This window comes from Spea bombifrons, chromosome 6 (genome assembly GCF_027358695.1).
Source record: "Spea bombifrons isolate aSpeBom1 chromosome 6, aSpeBom1.2.pri, whole genome shotgun sequence".
NCBI lineage: Eukaryota > Metazoa > Chordata > Amphibia > Anura > Pelobatidae > Spea > Spea bombifrons.
Window position 1 is genome coordinate 10252731 of NC_071092.1, and position 17063 is coordinate 10269793.

Consider the following 17063-nt stretch of genomic DNA (forward strand, 5'->3'; position numbering starts at 1 on the left):
GGTGTGGCACAGTGTGTTAGTCTGTCATGCCAGCGACTGCTAAATACGGAAAAATCCGCGAGTCATGTCCGCAGTATGTATGTGTGATTTTAGTAATCTAGCGGCGATTACGTTAATTATTTTTATCCATAAGGGTAGTAGAAACTACTAGACCACCTACCAGTAGGTGGCGGTAACGAGCAGGACGGTGAAAAACTTAATGCGTTACTTTTGGAATCTCTGGTGCAGAAGACATATGGTCCAAAATATCATATTGTTAGTGTTAGTGTTTCACGGTGTTCCATAGGAGAGAAACTGAAAATTATCATGAGTTTATTTCATGAATAGAAACTAATTGAAAAAAATCTATTCCTTGTAAAAATGACTGAACCATATAGTTTATAAAGTCATCTAGAAATGGGCACAATAGCCATGCAACTATAAAATTTAAATTTCTTATACTGGTTATGAACATACCTGGGAACTCTCCAGGTTTGACCCGGAGCACCGAATCCTCTGGGTCGTGGGAGCGGGGTCTTGACACGTCCCGCTCCCCGCCCATTTTTCCTATAAATGGGGGTGTTTCCTGCAGTTGTCAGTGGGACCGTCCGCCGACGTCAGTGAGGCTGCCCACTGACGTCACTGGACCGCCTGCTGACGTCCGTGTCCAGTCCTGGCCGCGTCCCGCAAGGGTAGCCGGAGCCCAGAAGTTCCCAGGTATGGTTATGACACGCTTCGCTTCTGGATATAGTACCCTCACTATAGGTTACTAGAGAATGTTGGCTGGAACATTTACCAGAGAGGCACGTAGTAGTGCCCTACCTGCACCCAGGCACCAAACCAGGGCCCGCGCCACCTATAGGCAAAGTAGGCACCCGCCTAGGGCACCTACTTGGAGGGGGCACCCGCAGCCACCCGGTCATTCATTAGAAGTGCGGCCACAGCTTGCAGTCACTATGGGTGTGGCAAAGGGGAGGGGCTTGTGGGGTGGGGCCAGGGGGGGGCAAAATTATGTTTTGCCTAGGGTGGCAAAAATCCTTGCACCAGCCCTGCACCAAACCATGAGATTCTTCTAAAGGATCGTAACCACAGCCAATAACCGCAGCCAACAACCAGGGATAGGCAAAGTGTCTGCGGCAAAGTTTGTGAAGGCCCATAGAACATTGTTAAATTGTCCACCACAGACCCCAGTATATGTCCACCACGAGCAATGTTGGTGCCTATCCATGCTAACAAGTGTGAGACGCTCATAACCAGCTAACCTCTGACCTTTTGAGAGTCATCCGGACAGGATGGAGCGACAGAGATGTGATCCCTAAAGACAGTCCATCCCTCTTAAAGAGAAACACTTGAGATATAGGTTATTGACACGTTTATGGTACAGCAAGGATTTTGGACACATTTACTCTAATAATGTAAGGAATAATTATTTAACGGGCAGAGTAAGTGAGTTCTTTTTTTTTGCATTTGCTCTAAAACATTTGCAAATCCTAGACCAGTAACCCGGCTAATTATTAACTTTTCTGTGAAATCTTAGAAGAGAAGCTATTTAGAAGAGTAAACAAAAATGAACTTTAGACCCAGAAAAAAAATCCAAATATTTTTCATCAGAGAGATGTGGTGTTTATGGTGTTTCTTACGGACAGAATTTTTTAATTATTATCATTATTACAGCGTCTCCTGATGACCATCGCGTGAACGCTTAGAGAAGAAGTGCATTCCGGCAGACGACAGGTATGAATATTTCGTGAAGTGTTGAGCTTATTTCTGTATATGCCGCATTTCATGGAGGATTACAGTGTAAAAGATCACAAGATATATGTCGCTTCCCATTTTCATTCCAGAATATATGAAATAGATGTAAAAATACTTTACATCTATAAATGTAACATTATAGACTTGCCACTTGCTTGAAGTTCTCGAATTATCCCTGTCTTTGCCCATCTCTTTGCAGGTACACGCCTGGTTCTCATGGCCAGAGTACTACGGGTTCTCACACGTTCTCTCTCTTCACAAACAAGCAAAGCTAAAATGGGAAGTTTGTCTCTACGGGAGGATGCTCGAAAGATATTTTGGGGTGCAGTGTCAGCTGTGTTACCCCCCAACATGCTGCAGAGATCATTGAAAGTGAGGGAAGCGTGTGGATCCTTGGTTCTTGAGTGTGGAGGTGTAGACTTCCCTCTAAACAAGAACTTGTATTTGGTTGGATTTGGGAAGGCTGTTTTGGGAATGACAGCGGCCGTGGAGCAGATTGTGGGAAATCACATTTTACAGGGTGTGATTAGCATTCCACGTGGGATGGAAGAGAGCCTAAGAGTTGCTGGAAAGAGGTACCACCCTTGGACTATGTTACTAATAATCTACTCCCCAACTATTATCTATTTCCCCAACTAACAGCCCCTGACAGATATGGCAGTGAAATAGCATGCGGGATAGTTTTGGAAGGATTCTTTTTGACTAGACATTATAGAGCTAGGAGGGACAACTTGGAATAGTGGAAGTATGATCTGGCCAAAGTGTCTCCACACCTTCCATCTCTCCATCCTTACACATGTTCGGAAGGACCCTATGTATCCAATGGGCTATAATGGCCCAGCTCATTTGATTCTCTGCATACTGGGTTTAGGTAATATCCATGATATTAAACCCAAGATCCAGTCTTCATTTCATTTTAAATGTGTCTAAGTTCACCATTCCACCTTGTCTTTTTTAGAGATTTACTATCCATGCCCGTCAATGTGCTGAAGCCGGGTCAAATAGTTCTTCACTGTAGCCACTATATTAGAACAGAACCATTGCCGTTCCATGTTTAGATCTTAACACCAAAATGTGACTTTCCAAAAAGCATATTTTGTAGACAGTTTAAAGCCGTTCAGACCCAAATTAGACACATGTCACATGCAGTATGGATACTGGGGGATAGGTTGAGGTAGCACAGAGAGGACAATAGAATCAAATTGGCAGTGTTTTCCCAGAAAGATCTGCAGCTTGGAGCTCAAGTGTGTTTTCCAAGTTCTCCAAGATATACCCGATTATAACAACACTGTCTAGGAGACATATTGAGCAAAAAAGTGCAGACAAAGCAGAGCTCAGGATAAAGTTTCCACTCAAGTTCTGAGAGAAACATTTTTCCATCATAAGATAATGCAGCTGTATTTTTTTACTTTATTTATACATTTAGTTGGTAGTCGTATACGGAGTATGAAGGTTAAGGTTGGTCCTTCCATTGCAGGGAGATGCTGCTGTCTCCTGGGTCACCAGTGAGGATTATGGAAGGTGCGGAACACAACATGGCAGATGAGTCCGCTTTGGAAGCTGCCAGAGAAATCCATAGCCTCGCAAAGAAACTTTCAGAGAAGGATGTATTACTGGTTCTTATCTCAGGTGAGAGAGGGAGGAAAATGGGGACTGAATTCATATGGTGCGGGTTATAAATTAAATCTGGAGCAAAGCTTGAACAATTCTCTTATTACCATAACAACCAATAGGATGGTCCACTCAGTGAGTAATATCCCGATTACTGGAATTACTAGTCCCTTGTGTATCACATCCCACTTCTCCTTAGACTATAAGCTCTTGCAAATTGCATAATATGTCTCATTCTTTTAGCTATACCCTAAATAGACATAACTCCCCGTTATACTGCCCTGCGGACTTTGTCTGGGCTAGCAAATAAAAAAATGGCAATGAAGAAATACCACTACTCACGCTGCAACTATTTAACCCAAAACACGTTAGGTGTTGGTTGCCTGTCCACATCCCGGTGTTTGCTGAATACTCCACAACAAATTTCTACTTTTAGATGAAGATGAATATACTTTGTGAGGAGCGGAATGCTTTGTTTTTGCGTTCTGCTTTCGTGGATCTGTCTATTCAAATTTTACCCATTAAACGTTAGATTTTTCATGGAATATCTTCAGAAGCGTAGAGGCCCTTTTTAATCAACCTTCATTGCTGCGCTCCAATGGCACACTGCGTTCGCTAATCCAAGGTTAAATCGTTAAGTTGATAAGTTAGAAACTTCTTTGTTTTCCTTGAAGCCCGCTAAGTGACCCCAAACTTTTGAACGGTAGTGTAAGTAAAATTGGTTGAAGATATCACTCCTTTGCGGATGACAGAAGATTGTTGTAAGGAATGGGAATATCCAGCTGTGTTTTTTGTATTATCTATATTTTATGACAGCTGGAATTCTGAAATATCACCCTCCTGTCTTTTTTTGGGATCAGGTGGAGGTTCGGCTCTCCTGCCAGCACCCATGCCTCCCCTCACGCTCCACGACAAGCAAACGATAACTAAGCAGCTGGCTTTGAGAGGTGCAACCATACAGGAGCTGAACACTTTGCGGAGAGCCCTATCGCAACTTAAAGGGGGAGGCCTGGCCAGAGCAGCATACCCTGCACAGGTCAGTAGGAGGATGTGCACCAAGTAGGAGTAAGTTGGTGGGGGTCCCCAGATCCCCCTGTATCTTCCATGTAAAACACAAAAATGTTTCCTACTAGTTTCACATATAACTAAAGGAAACAAAATCTAAGTATACATTACTTAACAGACAGACCAAACCAAATTGGACAAACCCCAGCAGAGGTACCTTCAGCCCACAAGAAAAGCATTCTAAGTAATGCTTTTCTGTAGTGTTTGCAGAAGTCATATAAGATCTGCCTCTTAGGCATAATCCTAAAACATACATTCATACCTGTGATTAATTTCTCTGCCATTCATAGGTCATCAGCCTAATACTATCTGATGTCATTGGAGATGACCTCAATGTTATCGCAAGTGGCCCTACAGTTTCCAGCTCTTACAGTACAGAAGGTTGTCTGCAGATATTGGACAAGTACGACCTAAGAAACTCTGCTCCAGCATCAGTGAGGGATGTACTTCGCTCCAGGTCTCGGACTGCTGCTCATGACCATTTCAGCCATGTCCACAACATCCTCATTGGGTCGAACCTCATTGCAATGCGTGAAGCAGAGCAGGAATCAGCAAGATTGGGCTATCACCCATCAGTTCTGTCTTCAGCCATTAGTGGTGATGTTAGACAAGTTTCTCGGTTTTATGGCCTCCTTGCCAGAGTAATCTGCTCCATGATGATGGAAAGTAGTGAGCAGCAACAGCTGCAACAAGAAATTATTGCTCTAGGCTCTGAAATGGCCATTCCAGACCTTAACCTTGCTGAGCAACTGCATGAGATTGCAGAATATGCAGGTCTAGGTGCTGTCTGTGTCCTTTGTGGAGGGGAAACCACAGTACTTGTGCAGGGAGAAGGTAAAGGTGGGAGAAACCAGGAGTTGGCATTGCGGGTAGCTCAGGAGTGGCACAACTTTCAGGGGGACTTGAAGGGATGTGAAGTGTTGTTTTTGAGTGGGGGTACTGATGGGCAAGATGGCCCCACAGAAGCCGCTGGTGCTTTCTCCTACCCCGAGCTGCTAATGGATGCTAAGCAAGGTGGATTCAACGTGGAATGCTTTCTTAATCACAGTGATTCTAACACCTTTTTTAGTCAATTCCATGATGGTAGATATTTACTAACAACCGGACTTACAGGAACTAATGTGATGGATGTGCAAGTGCTTTTGATACGGAGAAAAAGAGACATCCAATAAAATCTACCAAAAAAAAATCCATCAACACAAGGTCTCATTATTGCATTATACTAATACTAATTTCTTTATATATATATATATATATATATATATATATATATATATATATATATATATAGAAATACCGGTATATAAATAGACATACCTATCAGCCATAACATTACGACCACCTGCCTAATATTGTGTAGGTCCGCCTTTTGCCGCCATAACAGCCCAGGTATTGACTCCACTAGACCTCTGAAGGTGTGCTGTGGTATCTGCACCAAGACATTAATTAGCAGCAGATCCTTTAAGTCCTATAAATTAGGAGGTGAGGTCTCCATGGATCGGACTTGTTAGTCCAGCACATCCCACAGATGCTCAACTGGATTGAGATCTGGGGAACTAGAAAGACAAGTCAACACCTTGAACTCGTGGTTGTGTTCCTCAAACCATTCCTGAACCATTTTGGCTTTGTAGCAGGGTGCATTATCCTGCTGAAAGAGGCCAATGCCGTCAGGGAATTCCGTGTCCATGAAAATGTGTACATGGTCTGCAACAATGCTTAGATAGGTGGTACGTGTAACATCCATGCATAACATAACAAGATGACATACAGAAACAATAGGTGAGGAGGGCCCTGTTAAAGTGAGCTGACAGTCTCAACAAAGACAACAGGATTACAAACTTTCCAGAAGGATCCAAGACAGTTGAAGAGTCCAAAAATTCAAAAGATAACACCATGGAGCCCTAGAAAGGATAATCATCTACAAGCTGGACAATGATTACAGTACTGTTAAAATAGTCCCATTAATGGATAATGTGAAAAGGCAATCATTTGTTGTTTGTAGACAATGTGTTTTTTTTATTGATAATCGCGGACTTCATTCTTGCTGATAAATTGGGAAAATTTGAGCGGAAGTCAAGGTAAATTTTGCTTAAAGGTACACACCAGCCATCATATGCACATTAATGTAAATGCTAGGTGTGCGGTCCCTATAAATGTTCATGTGGCCCATTTTGTAAATGCATGGGGTGATTCTGCAGAACCCCTCCAAATGCATTTGCCCCCTTTCCCCACCAGCTAATTGTCCTGCGGGAGATGCATTCGGACAAACGCATCTCCCTGCACGTGACGTGCGCACCTCCAATCAGCTTCAGCCCTGGCTCCGGTGAACGGCGCATGCATTTAGACCCCGGTGCACTTCTAAAATCTTCCCATTGGTTTGTAATTTTCTGAAATGACGGCTCATGGAGGAAGAAGGAAGATTTTGCAGCATGGCAGGTAAGTACTTTATCTTAGTTTAGGAAGAGTGCATATTAAAGTACTCACAGAGGGTTAGGGTTCTGAACAGAGTAATATACATTATTCTATAGCAGAGGATTGTTACAGCACTACGGAATATGATGGTGCTATATAAAACAATAAATAATAATATTCAGGGCTTAAGGGGGATCAGAGGCTATTCTAAATTAAGGGGAATGGAATCCAGCCAATAAAGGTGTTACCTATTGCACCGCTTAGTTCTAACAGTGGGCAAAGTCCAGTCTGGCATAAGGTTCGCAGAATCAGACTGAAGAGGACAAGGGCCTGAAGTAGGAACGATCAATTCAAAACGGTAACAAACTATAATGTTTATGCCTTTATTTCAGTGCATTGTGGCAGCGCATGCTGTGCTCACCACAATATAATCTGCTAATGAAATGAATCACCGTGCTGAGAGAAACAAGGTAGATTTTATGATCTAAAAGATAAAAAGGACCGCCATTGATTTTACAGCTCAGGGGATATCAGAGAATCTCCCCAACTGTGTTCTCAGGACAGTGTCCAAAAATCAGGACTGTCCTGAGAACTATTGGGAGACTGGCACCTTTGTGTCTGCTCAGCACTATTATTGGCAATGCTAAGTTATTGGTAAATTCATTTGACAGGAGATGATAAGTTCTGATGTCAGGACTGTGCTTATCAAGTCAGGACTGCTGCTAACTATGCAGTGATCTAAAAATTCTGTTGGTGAATCACTCTGTCTGTGCTGCACTTAAAAGCAGTTATGTACAAATAAGAGAGCTGTCTTTAAATACATGAGGTGTCTCACTGCGACAAACCTTTGCTTTTATGTATAAAGACTGTAAATAGTCACACAAAGACTTGGCATTCTCTGCGTCTCTGTCAGCCTTGGTTGGATGCGATCGAGGTTCGATTAGTTTTGCCTGGAAGCCGGTATAGACTTGTACTGGTGTGTGTGAGAGAGTGCACAGGACTCCCTCCCTTAGTCCTGCCGGAGACAGCTGAGAAGGAGAAGTGGTCTGGAAAGAGACAGCCAGCCCGGGGTGGGTATAACGGGGGTTCTGAGAGATCAATGCTGGTAAATTAACAGATTATAACGGAACTCGCTGGCCAATTAGAGCGCAGTGTACTTGGGTCATTTATTAGTGCTGCGGGAATTAAAGGGCCCGGCGTGGGGGAGACATGAGAGTGGGGGCAGAAGGGGTGCGGTGCTTTCCTTGTAGGCAAAACTGATTTTTTTTAGCAGGTTCATGAGCTATTTCCTCCAAAAATAACTGAAAGACATTTTCACAATAAAAATAACTGAAAGAAATTGCACTTTTTTTTAACAAGCACTAGTTTAAAGAGCCCTAGTGGTCATGGCCATAGGCAATGGGAGAATGTGGGGGGACAAAGTCCCTCAAATAGTTTACCTGCAGGGACCGTGAGTGCAGTGGTGTATGTAATTGTGGATCTGCCCACAGCTTGCCACTGGAAAGCTTTCCCACAACCTTCAGGGCATACCTCATCTTCTTTCGGGTGAGCGCCGGGGTTATGACATCACATCCTATAGATGACAGGTGCTTATGGAAGAGGGGATACAGAGGCTGTGCTGGCTTGGTAGATCCACTGGCTAAAAGGTAGATCTTTGATCACCCCAAGTGGCTCATTCAGCAGTAGCGCACTGAGGGGCCCGATCCCCCAATATGCTCATCTGCTCCCCTAGGACATAATATGCTGCTGTGTAAATGGCCTCAAGGATATGCATACATTTTGGGTGGGGGGGTCCTGACTCCCATTCTAGCTAACCTTGTGTTATATATGCATTATGTGACACCATAATCCATTTACACCTTGATGTATTAACTAGTAGGGGGCACCAAGCCTTAGAATCCCCTCACTGCCCGCTACCCTTTGTATCTCCTCTTTCTTTTACTTCTAGGGACATCTCCCCTAATCCTGGACCCCCGCATACATCTCTCTGTTCCCACGTATATCTACGGCACATTCTCCATACCTTACGTTTATCTATACCCAACTCCTTCTAGTGTGTAAGCTTGCAGGCAAGGTCATCTTACCTAATGAATCAGTTTGTCTTAGTTTGTCCGTTCTAGTTTTAACCCTTCTCAGATTAACCACCAACTGACTCTAGAGAGATATAAACGTAAAATAATGAGGTTTGTTAAAATTCATGATTTTAAATACAGATGCGCACGGCTTAGGTAATCAAATAACCGAACAGAGAATCTTCCACAGATGGATACCACTTCTGCCACTGAGAATCCCGCTACCGGTCTGTTCCGAGAGTACCTGAGAATCCGAACTGTACATCCCGAGCCAGACTACGGTACCATTCATCATAAAAAAATATATAAATCATATTATACCTGTCGTATATTAATCTACCCCTCCTATAATGTATCCTTGGAGAATTTTTTAACCTTTAAACTACCCATCCCTGGATAAGTAGATTTACCCCTCAACCTCAGCCTGTGGCTGGTGGTGTCAGAGAAGAGATTTATTTTTAGGCTGGGACCTGAAATGGCACACAGGAGTCACTTCACATTTGGGGGCACGTGTGGTTTTTGGCACAGAATTAACTTTGAAGTTCCATTGGTGGGAGGGTTAAGCTTTTTGGCCACCTTCCCCCTTGAAAAGTTTAGTGGTTCTCCTCTTCGGATCTCGGCTCTTCTGAGGAAGGAGCTGTATATCTCCTTAGGGGGAGTGCGGCCCCAGAGGAAAGAGATTGGGGAGACCTGGTTGCCCTAACCCGCTGGAGGACCTGTCACTTTTTTGTGGTGGAAGCTTCAGAGACTTTTTTTTTATGTAGTATTTATATGTTATGTACATGTAGTATTTTAAAGTGCCTCATTAAACTTAAGCCAGCTTTATGTCATAAAGGTCCCTCCACAAATATATGCATTATATATATATATATATATATATATATATATATATATATTCTACAAATTGTTACGTTACAGATGGAGCTATTGAGTTCCTTGTTCGGGTAGCTGAAGACATTGGATTGGAAAGCAGGAAAATTAAGGTATGAGGATGAGCTGAAACTGTTGAAAATCTAAAGGGCTTTAAATTATAAACATAATGGTGGTGATGTGACGCATATTACCCTATCATGCACTGCTTTTGTGTTATATGACAATTATGTGTTCCTGACAAATAAAATGAATGCAGTAAACATTCTAGGTGATTTAAGAATTACCGTATATCTGAGAATGCGTTGGTGATTTAAGAATGATTTCTGAGAATGCGTTGGCCATTCAACCAAACAAGGAATGATGATATTGAGGCTGCATGTAGTCTTAAAATCAGAAATGCCTTATATATGGTTAAAAGGCATATCATGGGACAGAGTGGCATATAGGGGAATATAAGGCATTTCTGGAGGCAGAGTGGCACAAAGGGGGTAAAAGGCATATCACGGGACACTCTGCCTCCAGAAAAGCCTTATGCACCCCCATATAACCCTTCCCCCTCCTCGACTTACCAGTGCTTCTGACTCCCTGGTGTCTAGTGGTGGAGGCCGGCGCTTCTATGACTGAGCACCGGAAGGTCACGTGACACCGGTGCTCCGTCATAGAAGCCCCGGCGGACGTAGCGGGGATGGTCTGTGTCCATCAAGCAGACGTTCACTGGCTGCCAGAGAAGAGAATTCCCCACAGAGCTGCGGGGAATTCTCCTCTCTGGCAGCCAGGGAAGGTATGCGCGATGCGCGTAGACAACCACGGTGATAGAAGCCCCAGTGGAAGTGGCGGCAGCGGAGGTTACCAGACAGGAGGATCCAGGCCCCCTGCAGCGCTGTGGGGGATCTTGATCTTAGTCTCATAGGCAGACCGAGAACCATTTCTTCTTTAATGGGACACTCCAGTGCCCCATAGAGTGCTGCCAATTCCACATTCTGTTCCTAAAATAAAAAAAGCACTTACCTTTTGAAGAAGCTGCAGCTTTGGATCTGCAGTGTACTGCCCCATCTGTTGTCCAATTCCCACACCAGCTTTGGCTGTTTAAGCCAGCCAGTTTGTGTCAGGAAAACACTTCCACTGAAATCCTTGGGAACACTTTCTGTGCATGCATGGGGTGGTCTGTGAGACCCCCCTGGAATACTTGCCCAAAACAATACCGGAGCTGGGTGTTGGTGAGTATACAACATGCGCATTTACAAGTAAGATATGTGTTCTGCTGAACTCTTCTTCTGCAAGCGATGGAGCTGGGGGGTGAGAAAAGAGGACAAATGCATGGGGGTATTCTGCTGAATCTCTCCATAGATTTACAAGGGAAATAACTTAAAAGGTACACTCGTTTACCATATTCATTAAAATGCATGGGATGACTGAAGATGTCTTATTTTATTTTTATGTATATTCTATGAGCGTCATCCTCTCCTACTATGACCAGTGTAATATTGTGTGCATCTTCTCGCTCATGCTTCTTCTCTCATAGCTGTCCTCCGGACTTACAATACTCATCTTGTCGTGGTGGGGGACAAAGCCTCAGCTCAAGTCCGTGGTTTTAAATTCCCATATAGATGTGGTCCCTGTGTTTGAGGTGAGGTGGTGTGAAAGAATGAATGGACGCAGTATGATGAAATGCGGTCAGACTGAAACCGTGCTCTCTTTCTCCAGGAATTCTGGACTTATCCTCCATTTGCTGCACATAAAGATGAATCGGGAAACATCTATGCCAGAGGAACTCAAGACATGAAATGTGTTACCATCCAGTAAGTCACAGACCATCGATAAAATAAATTGATGTGTAATATCAAACGAAGGGCGATAGAATGAAGAAATGTGAGTGGGAATAAAAACAAACAGGGAAAAAAACTGAAGGAAAGAGCATACAGGAGCCATAGATTAGAAAATTCTGGACAAAACATCTTTCCAGAAAGTAATGGCTTACATGTCAAGAACATTTTTTTCTGTATTCGTGGAAACAAGCATTGCGGGTATGGGATGTAAATATTATTTATGATGATGGCCCCCTGCAGGTACTTGGAAGCTCTTCGTAGACTGAAGTCTGAGGGACGCCGCCTTCCTCGTACCGTTCACCTCACACTAGTCCCTGGTAAGATGCGAGAGGGAAAGGCTCACGGCGGGTGGAATTGGATGAATGATGCCAGAGAGGAATGAGAAGAGCGCTTGGGGGGAAAAGAGAAACAACACTAAGAAGTGATATCGAACAAAATAATCCCTTTTCTTGTTAACAGATGAAGAGATTGGGGGCCACAAGGGCATGGAACTCTTTGTAAAGTACCCGGAATTCAGAAATCTCAATCCTGGGATCACACTTGATGAAGGTGAGATGTTACTATGTTCTCCAGCCTGTGCATTTCACACGACGCTGCCCTTTTTGTCTTACCTTGGTCTCAATTAATTTATCTCGCCCATCTCACATCTTCTAGTCAACCATGCATGTTCAATGGGAAGCAGGTGCTACTTTGAAAGAAAAACCCCATTTCAAGCATTTAGAGTAATATAGAAATATTTATAGTTTCTTTTTTCATAGGGAATGTATAGAACTTTTTTTTTATGCATGTCCATATCCATCACCGCCATTACGCATAGTTTTGCCTTATTTTTCTTTTAATTCTGAGTATGTTTTCACTACTCAATGTGATATTACAGCAAAGAATGACAAATTGATCACAGCATGGTAAACTCTTGAAAATCGCGTCTCTGTCATCAGCGCAAACACTGAATGGAAGTCATGTCCGATGGTATAAACAGCACACACATTTCGCATGCTAAATTATCAGGGAACTGGGTCACGATAAAACCTTATTGCATGTAATGTGAAACCCACCAGCCCGTGTTACTTTTAAGGCTAAAACAGTTAAAAATGGATATTACATTTATAACTATGCACGTGTGACTGGTTTAAACATAGAATAGCCACAATGACTGCACATTGTACAAACATAAACTAATGTTAAGCTATGTTACATGTTTGCATGTAAGCGTGTTGCATGTCTGGCTAAAATACTCCTTATGAGGTCTTTCTCAATTCCTCACCCCTGTCTCCCATCCAGTATGCCAATCAGATCTGTTTCTTCCAATTATGCTCTTCTCTTTTCAGGTCTGGCTAGTCCCACAGAAGTATTTAGTGTGTTCTATGGGGAAAAGTGCCCTTGGTGTAAGTGCTCCTTTGCTACTCCTATAAGTCTATCGTGAGTTTCTACTAATTCACTCATGTTACTGTCCCGTTTTGGCCATTTTGTCTTCCCAGGGATAACTGTTCACTGCAGGGGAGACCCAGGGCATGGTTCTCGCTTCATAGAAAATTCGGCAGCCACCAAACTAGTGAGTGCTCAGTAGATGTGGAAGCTCTACTTCTGATTTTGTCTTCTCTCGGTCACTAGATGCAATCATTACTATTATTCACTTTTACCATTCCTTCAAAACCTTGAGTTAGAAATTCTTATACCAACCCATTTCATGCCAGACTCCCTTGCAGAGCAGTTGTCAATCTTGTGAAAAAGTCATATACTGTAATTTTCCAAGATCTCAGAGGTCCCTTCAAATGTAATTAAGGGAAGGGGTGTCTCTAAGATTTATCGTATATATGTTTGCCTTCTAAAAAGTAAAGACGATATAGAAAAACCATCCAAAAGTTTAAAATAGTTTAAGTAAAGCTGAAGTTTCATAAAAAATGACATTCACTTTTTAACCAGTCCAACCAAAATTATTTGAGAGCTAATGAATGTAAAACGTTTTACTCCATTTGCTTAAAAAAGGAAGAAGCCACAGACGTTCCATATGTTCTTACAACGTATTTAAAAATGTAGCAAACATGGTAAGTGTGTGATATAAGCACAGGCTGTCATGTTTGCAGTAGTAACTTTAGCTTCAATGTTAAGATACCTTTTTCTAAAGCAACGTTTCATGTGAAGAGTATCAACTGGAGCCAAGTCAGTAAATGGAAATGGACATCCCCCCCCTTCTGCACATGCCAGAGGACCTTTGCCTTTGGAGGCTAGTGTGCCTTGGTTCCGCAAGATATAATAATATATATAAAGATTGCTCTTTATCACATTACTCTTTTTTTCTCATTTTTATATACCATGTATTCCTTTTAGCATTTAGTGATTTCTAAATTCCTGGAGTTTCGAGAGAAGGAGAAAAAAAGGTAAATAAACTCGCTCAAGAGAATGCCAAATACACAACACAGCCTGTACTGTAAGTGTGCTGCTCTATACCTCAATATGGTACATCGGACCTTTGTATGAGCTGATTTAGCTGTTAATGCCCTAGAGAGGAAGTCTAACACGCCACACATTCTGTGCAAAAGAATATTCACTACGTCACAAACACTCTCTTCAAAATGAAATAAACTAATTATTTACTATTTCTTATTTAATATAGTTTCCTAAATGAACACACGCACAGCATGTACACTATGGCTGAAATATAATGTGGTGTTAAAATCTATAATTTTTCTATATTCCCACACAGGTTAGAGTCCAATCCTAACCTCACACTTGGAGATGTCACTACCGTTAATCTAACCCGAGCCAGTGGTGGGGTTTCCTGCAATGTAGTCCCATCTGAGATGTCAGCAACTTTTGATCTCCGCGTTCCACCCACCGTCAACTTAAAGGTACAATAATAACCCTTGTTCTCTCGGCTTTCTTACCCCTCTTTTGTTTACGGTAATGTTTATACACCTGTTTTTCACTTTTTTCTTCTGTGCTATTAATTTTCCTATTTTCTCTGTCCTTTAGTTGCTTGCATTTTCCTAACATGTAGCTCTTTTTTTAGTATGAGGCTCTTTTTATGCTTTTTCCCTTCCTAGGAGTTTGAGAGTCAGCTAGAGAGTTGGTGCAGAGACGCTGGGAGTCAGGTGACCTGGGAGTATCATCAGGTGAGACGGGGCTGAGAATACTGAGGATTTAAACCCATCGTTGACTGCATTTGACCTCTTCTTGTCCTCTTTCCCCCTCACTCAGAAATGTATGGACCAGGTGGTGACCACTCCAGATGATTCAAACCCTTGGTGGAAAGCATTCTCTAATCCATGCAAAGAGCTGTGAGTAGGAGCATGTTCAAAAGATAGTTAATTAGAAATAAAGGGGGAGGGGGTAGCATGCCTTAAAGACAACATAGTCAGTAAGGAGAATGAGAAGGACAGAGGTATTTTGAAGGGTACTGGCTGATGAAAATCCTCCAACAGAGCCACCTAACTGGCTATTAACAAGACTGCATGGGTGGGTATTATGGGTATACATTTTCGGCACACCTGTAACATGTATTAATGATATTAGGGCAACAAGCCTGTTGTATAATGTGATTTATTTCAAGTGATTTGCAATTGCTTGTATGTGCTGTGATCTGTTTCTATATCGCTATGAATGTGTACATACATCTCCGTCTCAACATTTGTTTACACCTGTCTTCTAACCTCTTTCTAACCATATCGCTAGTTAAATGGAGACATTATCTGTCCAATGAAAATGTGTATTGGGGGGGTGTTGGCAGTGATTAGCCGTAACGGAATTCTGCTTGGTATGTTTCTATACCTGTAAATCTTACTGGGTGGTATTAAATTCCAAATAATCACAGCTACCCCTTCTACATCCTGATGGTGCATACCCCCCAACACTGCAAGACCCAACTGATAATTATTCTGTGGTCAAAGTGCCATGTCTGGTTGCCCGGACATATGATGGCCAGTGCCCCAACAATTATTGATTCACATTATTATTATCTTTCAAGGGGTATGACTAGACTAGAATTGACAGACTAAGACAAACCGATACATCAGGTGGAGAGAGCTCTGCTTGCACGGTAAACAAGTTCTACAGGCAGATAGTGGATGTGTCTTTACGGTACATTCTCCTGGCAGAGAAGAAGAGACTGAATCATTTATCTTTTATTCAGGGGCCTGAAGTTAAAGCCGGAAATCTTCCCAGCTGCCACTGACAGTCGCTATGTGCGGGCGGTAAGTGAAAAATAAAACTGGGCATGGTAGGGCACTGCTTTGCTTTCTGCCATGTTCATACATTATTCAGTAAATAAGTATATGTCTACCACAATCATGAGCAATACTAGGGAAGTAAAGGTGCCCTCGTCTTATCTCATGAAGCAAACAGTTATTAGGAAAGTGATGGTTAGGATGAAAAAAGCACCTTTATTGTAGCCCACTTCAATAATATAGTAGAAATCAACATGAACACCATTTCGACTGTTATGGGTCCTGGAATTATTTTGCTCATGGTTAGTTTTAGTGTTTTATAGCCCTGATCTCTTTAACATCAATTCATTTATGTTAAAATCTCACTAAGATTTAACACTATTTCTTTTCTCTCACAGTCCACTGCTAGTTAAACATTATCTTTTTTCTTAAAAAGCTTTCCATTCAGTCCTTTGCTCCCTTTTTGAAACCATCTACCCAACCTGTAATCTCTACTCTTCACAGGCCGGGTATCCTGCATTTGGGTTTTCCCCCATGAACCACACACCAATCTTATTGCACGATCATGATGAATACTTGAATGAGGAAGTCTTCTTGCAAGGAATCCATATCTACACCCGTATCATCTCGTCGCTTGCGAGTGTTCCACCCCTTGATGGAGAGCAATGAACATAGAGGACAGAGGGAAGGAATGGTGTGCTTGTAGTGTAAGAGTGCCAAACTCACCATGAGTTGACATGCGACTCTTTGGCTGTTTTGCAGCCTGGGGGGTTTATGTCTCATTAAAGAGAGCTTTGGATGCTACAACCAAATATTAGATCACTGTTGAGATTATTTTTTGGGTGATTACATCCCTATTCACTATTTTATCTTCTTCAACTATACAACCAATAAGGTGACTGAATAACCTGATTCAGCAGTAACTCAGGCGCAAATCATATAAATAGATGTCACAATGTATCCACTGTTTGTAAAACTTTCTGCATCATCAAATGTGTGTGTGTGTGTGTGTGTATGTGTGTGGGGTAAAATATTCAAATGAATGTAGCATCACCAGCGCTTCTTTTTATGTACCCGCACCTAATCTTGATACATAGTCTGCTTGTTACCATGTATGTGTTTGAGCTAAGAGATCTGTTTGTATAATTACTGTTGCATTTTAACCCCTTAATGACAAAGCCCGTACATGTACGGGCTCGAAATGCATTGTTTTCAATGGGTTTAGGGACCGCCCATTGTCCTTAAGGGGTTAACATGATCATATTAAATACTCCCTTACCATATGCAACTAAGTTGTAAACAATACG

The 17063-nt window shown here is 42.3% G+C and overlaps 2 protein-coding genes across 4 annotated transcripts; both read left to right on the plus strand.

The window, feature by feature from the left end:
* Positions 1 to 31: 31 nt before the first annotated feature.
* On the plus strand, positions 32 to 5612 carry GLYCTK (glycerate kinase). 2 transcript variants are annotated; one of them, XM_053468929.1, is made up of 6 exons: positions 32 to 73; positions 1654 to 1713; positions 1934 to 2309; positions 3212 to 3363; positions 4206 to 4381; positions 4701 to 5612. In XM_053468929.1, exons 3-6 carry the CDS (start codon positions 1951 to 1953, stop codon positions 5580 to 5582), a joined length of 1569 nt encoding a protein of 522 aa, XP_053324904.1. In that variant the 5' UTR covers positions 32 to 73; positions 1654 to 1713; positions 1934 to 1950; the 3' UTR covers positions 5583 to 5612. The 2 variants fall into 2 exon arrangements, with proteins under 2 accessions (XP_053324904.1, XP_053324905.1); XM_053468930.1 differs by having other exon boundaries at positions 36 to 77.
* A 1516-nt stretch (positions 5613 to 7128) lies between these two features.
* ACY1 (aminoacylase 1) lies at positions 7129 to 16568 on the plus strand. Of its 2 annotated transcripts, none has more exons than XM_053468705.1 (15): positions 7129 to 7180; positions 9085 to 9175; positions 9813 to 9877; positions 11290 to 11394; positions 11472 to 11566; positions 11834 to 11910; positions 12053 to 12142; positions 12922 to 12978; positions 13072 to 13145; positions 13922 to 13971; positions 14298 to 14442; positions 14638 to 14706; positions 14792 to 14871; positions 15723 to 15783; positions 16261 to 16568. In XM_053468705.1, the coding sequence occupies exons 2-15, from the start codon at positions 9085 to 9087 to the stop codon at positions 16423 to 16425; spliced, it is 1224 nt and encodes a 407-aa protein (XP_053324680.1). In that variant the 5' UTR covers positions 7129 to 7180; the 3' UTR covers positions 16426 to 16568. The 2 variants fall into 2 exon arrangements, with proteins under 2 accessions (XP_053324680.1, XP_053324681.1); XM_053468706.1 differs by lacking the exon at positions 7129 to 7180 and adding an exon at positions 7867 to 7892.
* The last annotated feature ends 495 nt before the right edge of the window (positions 16569 to 17063 follow it).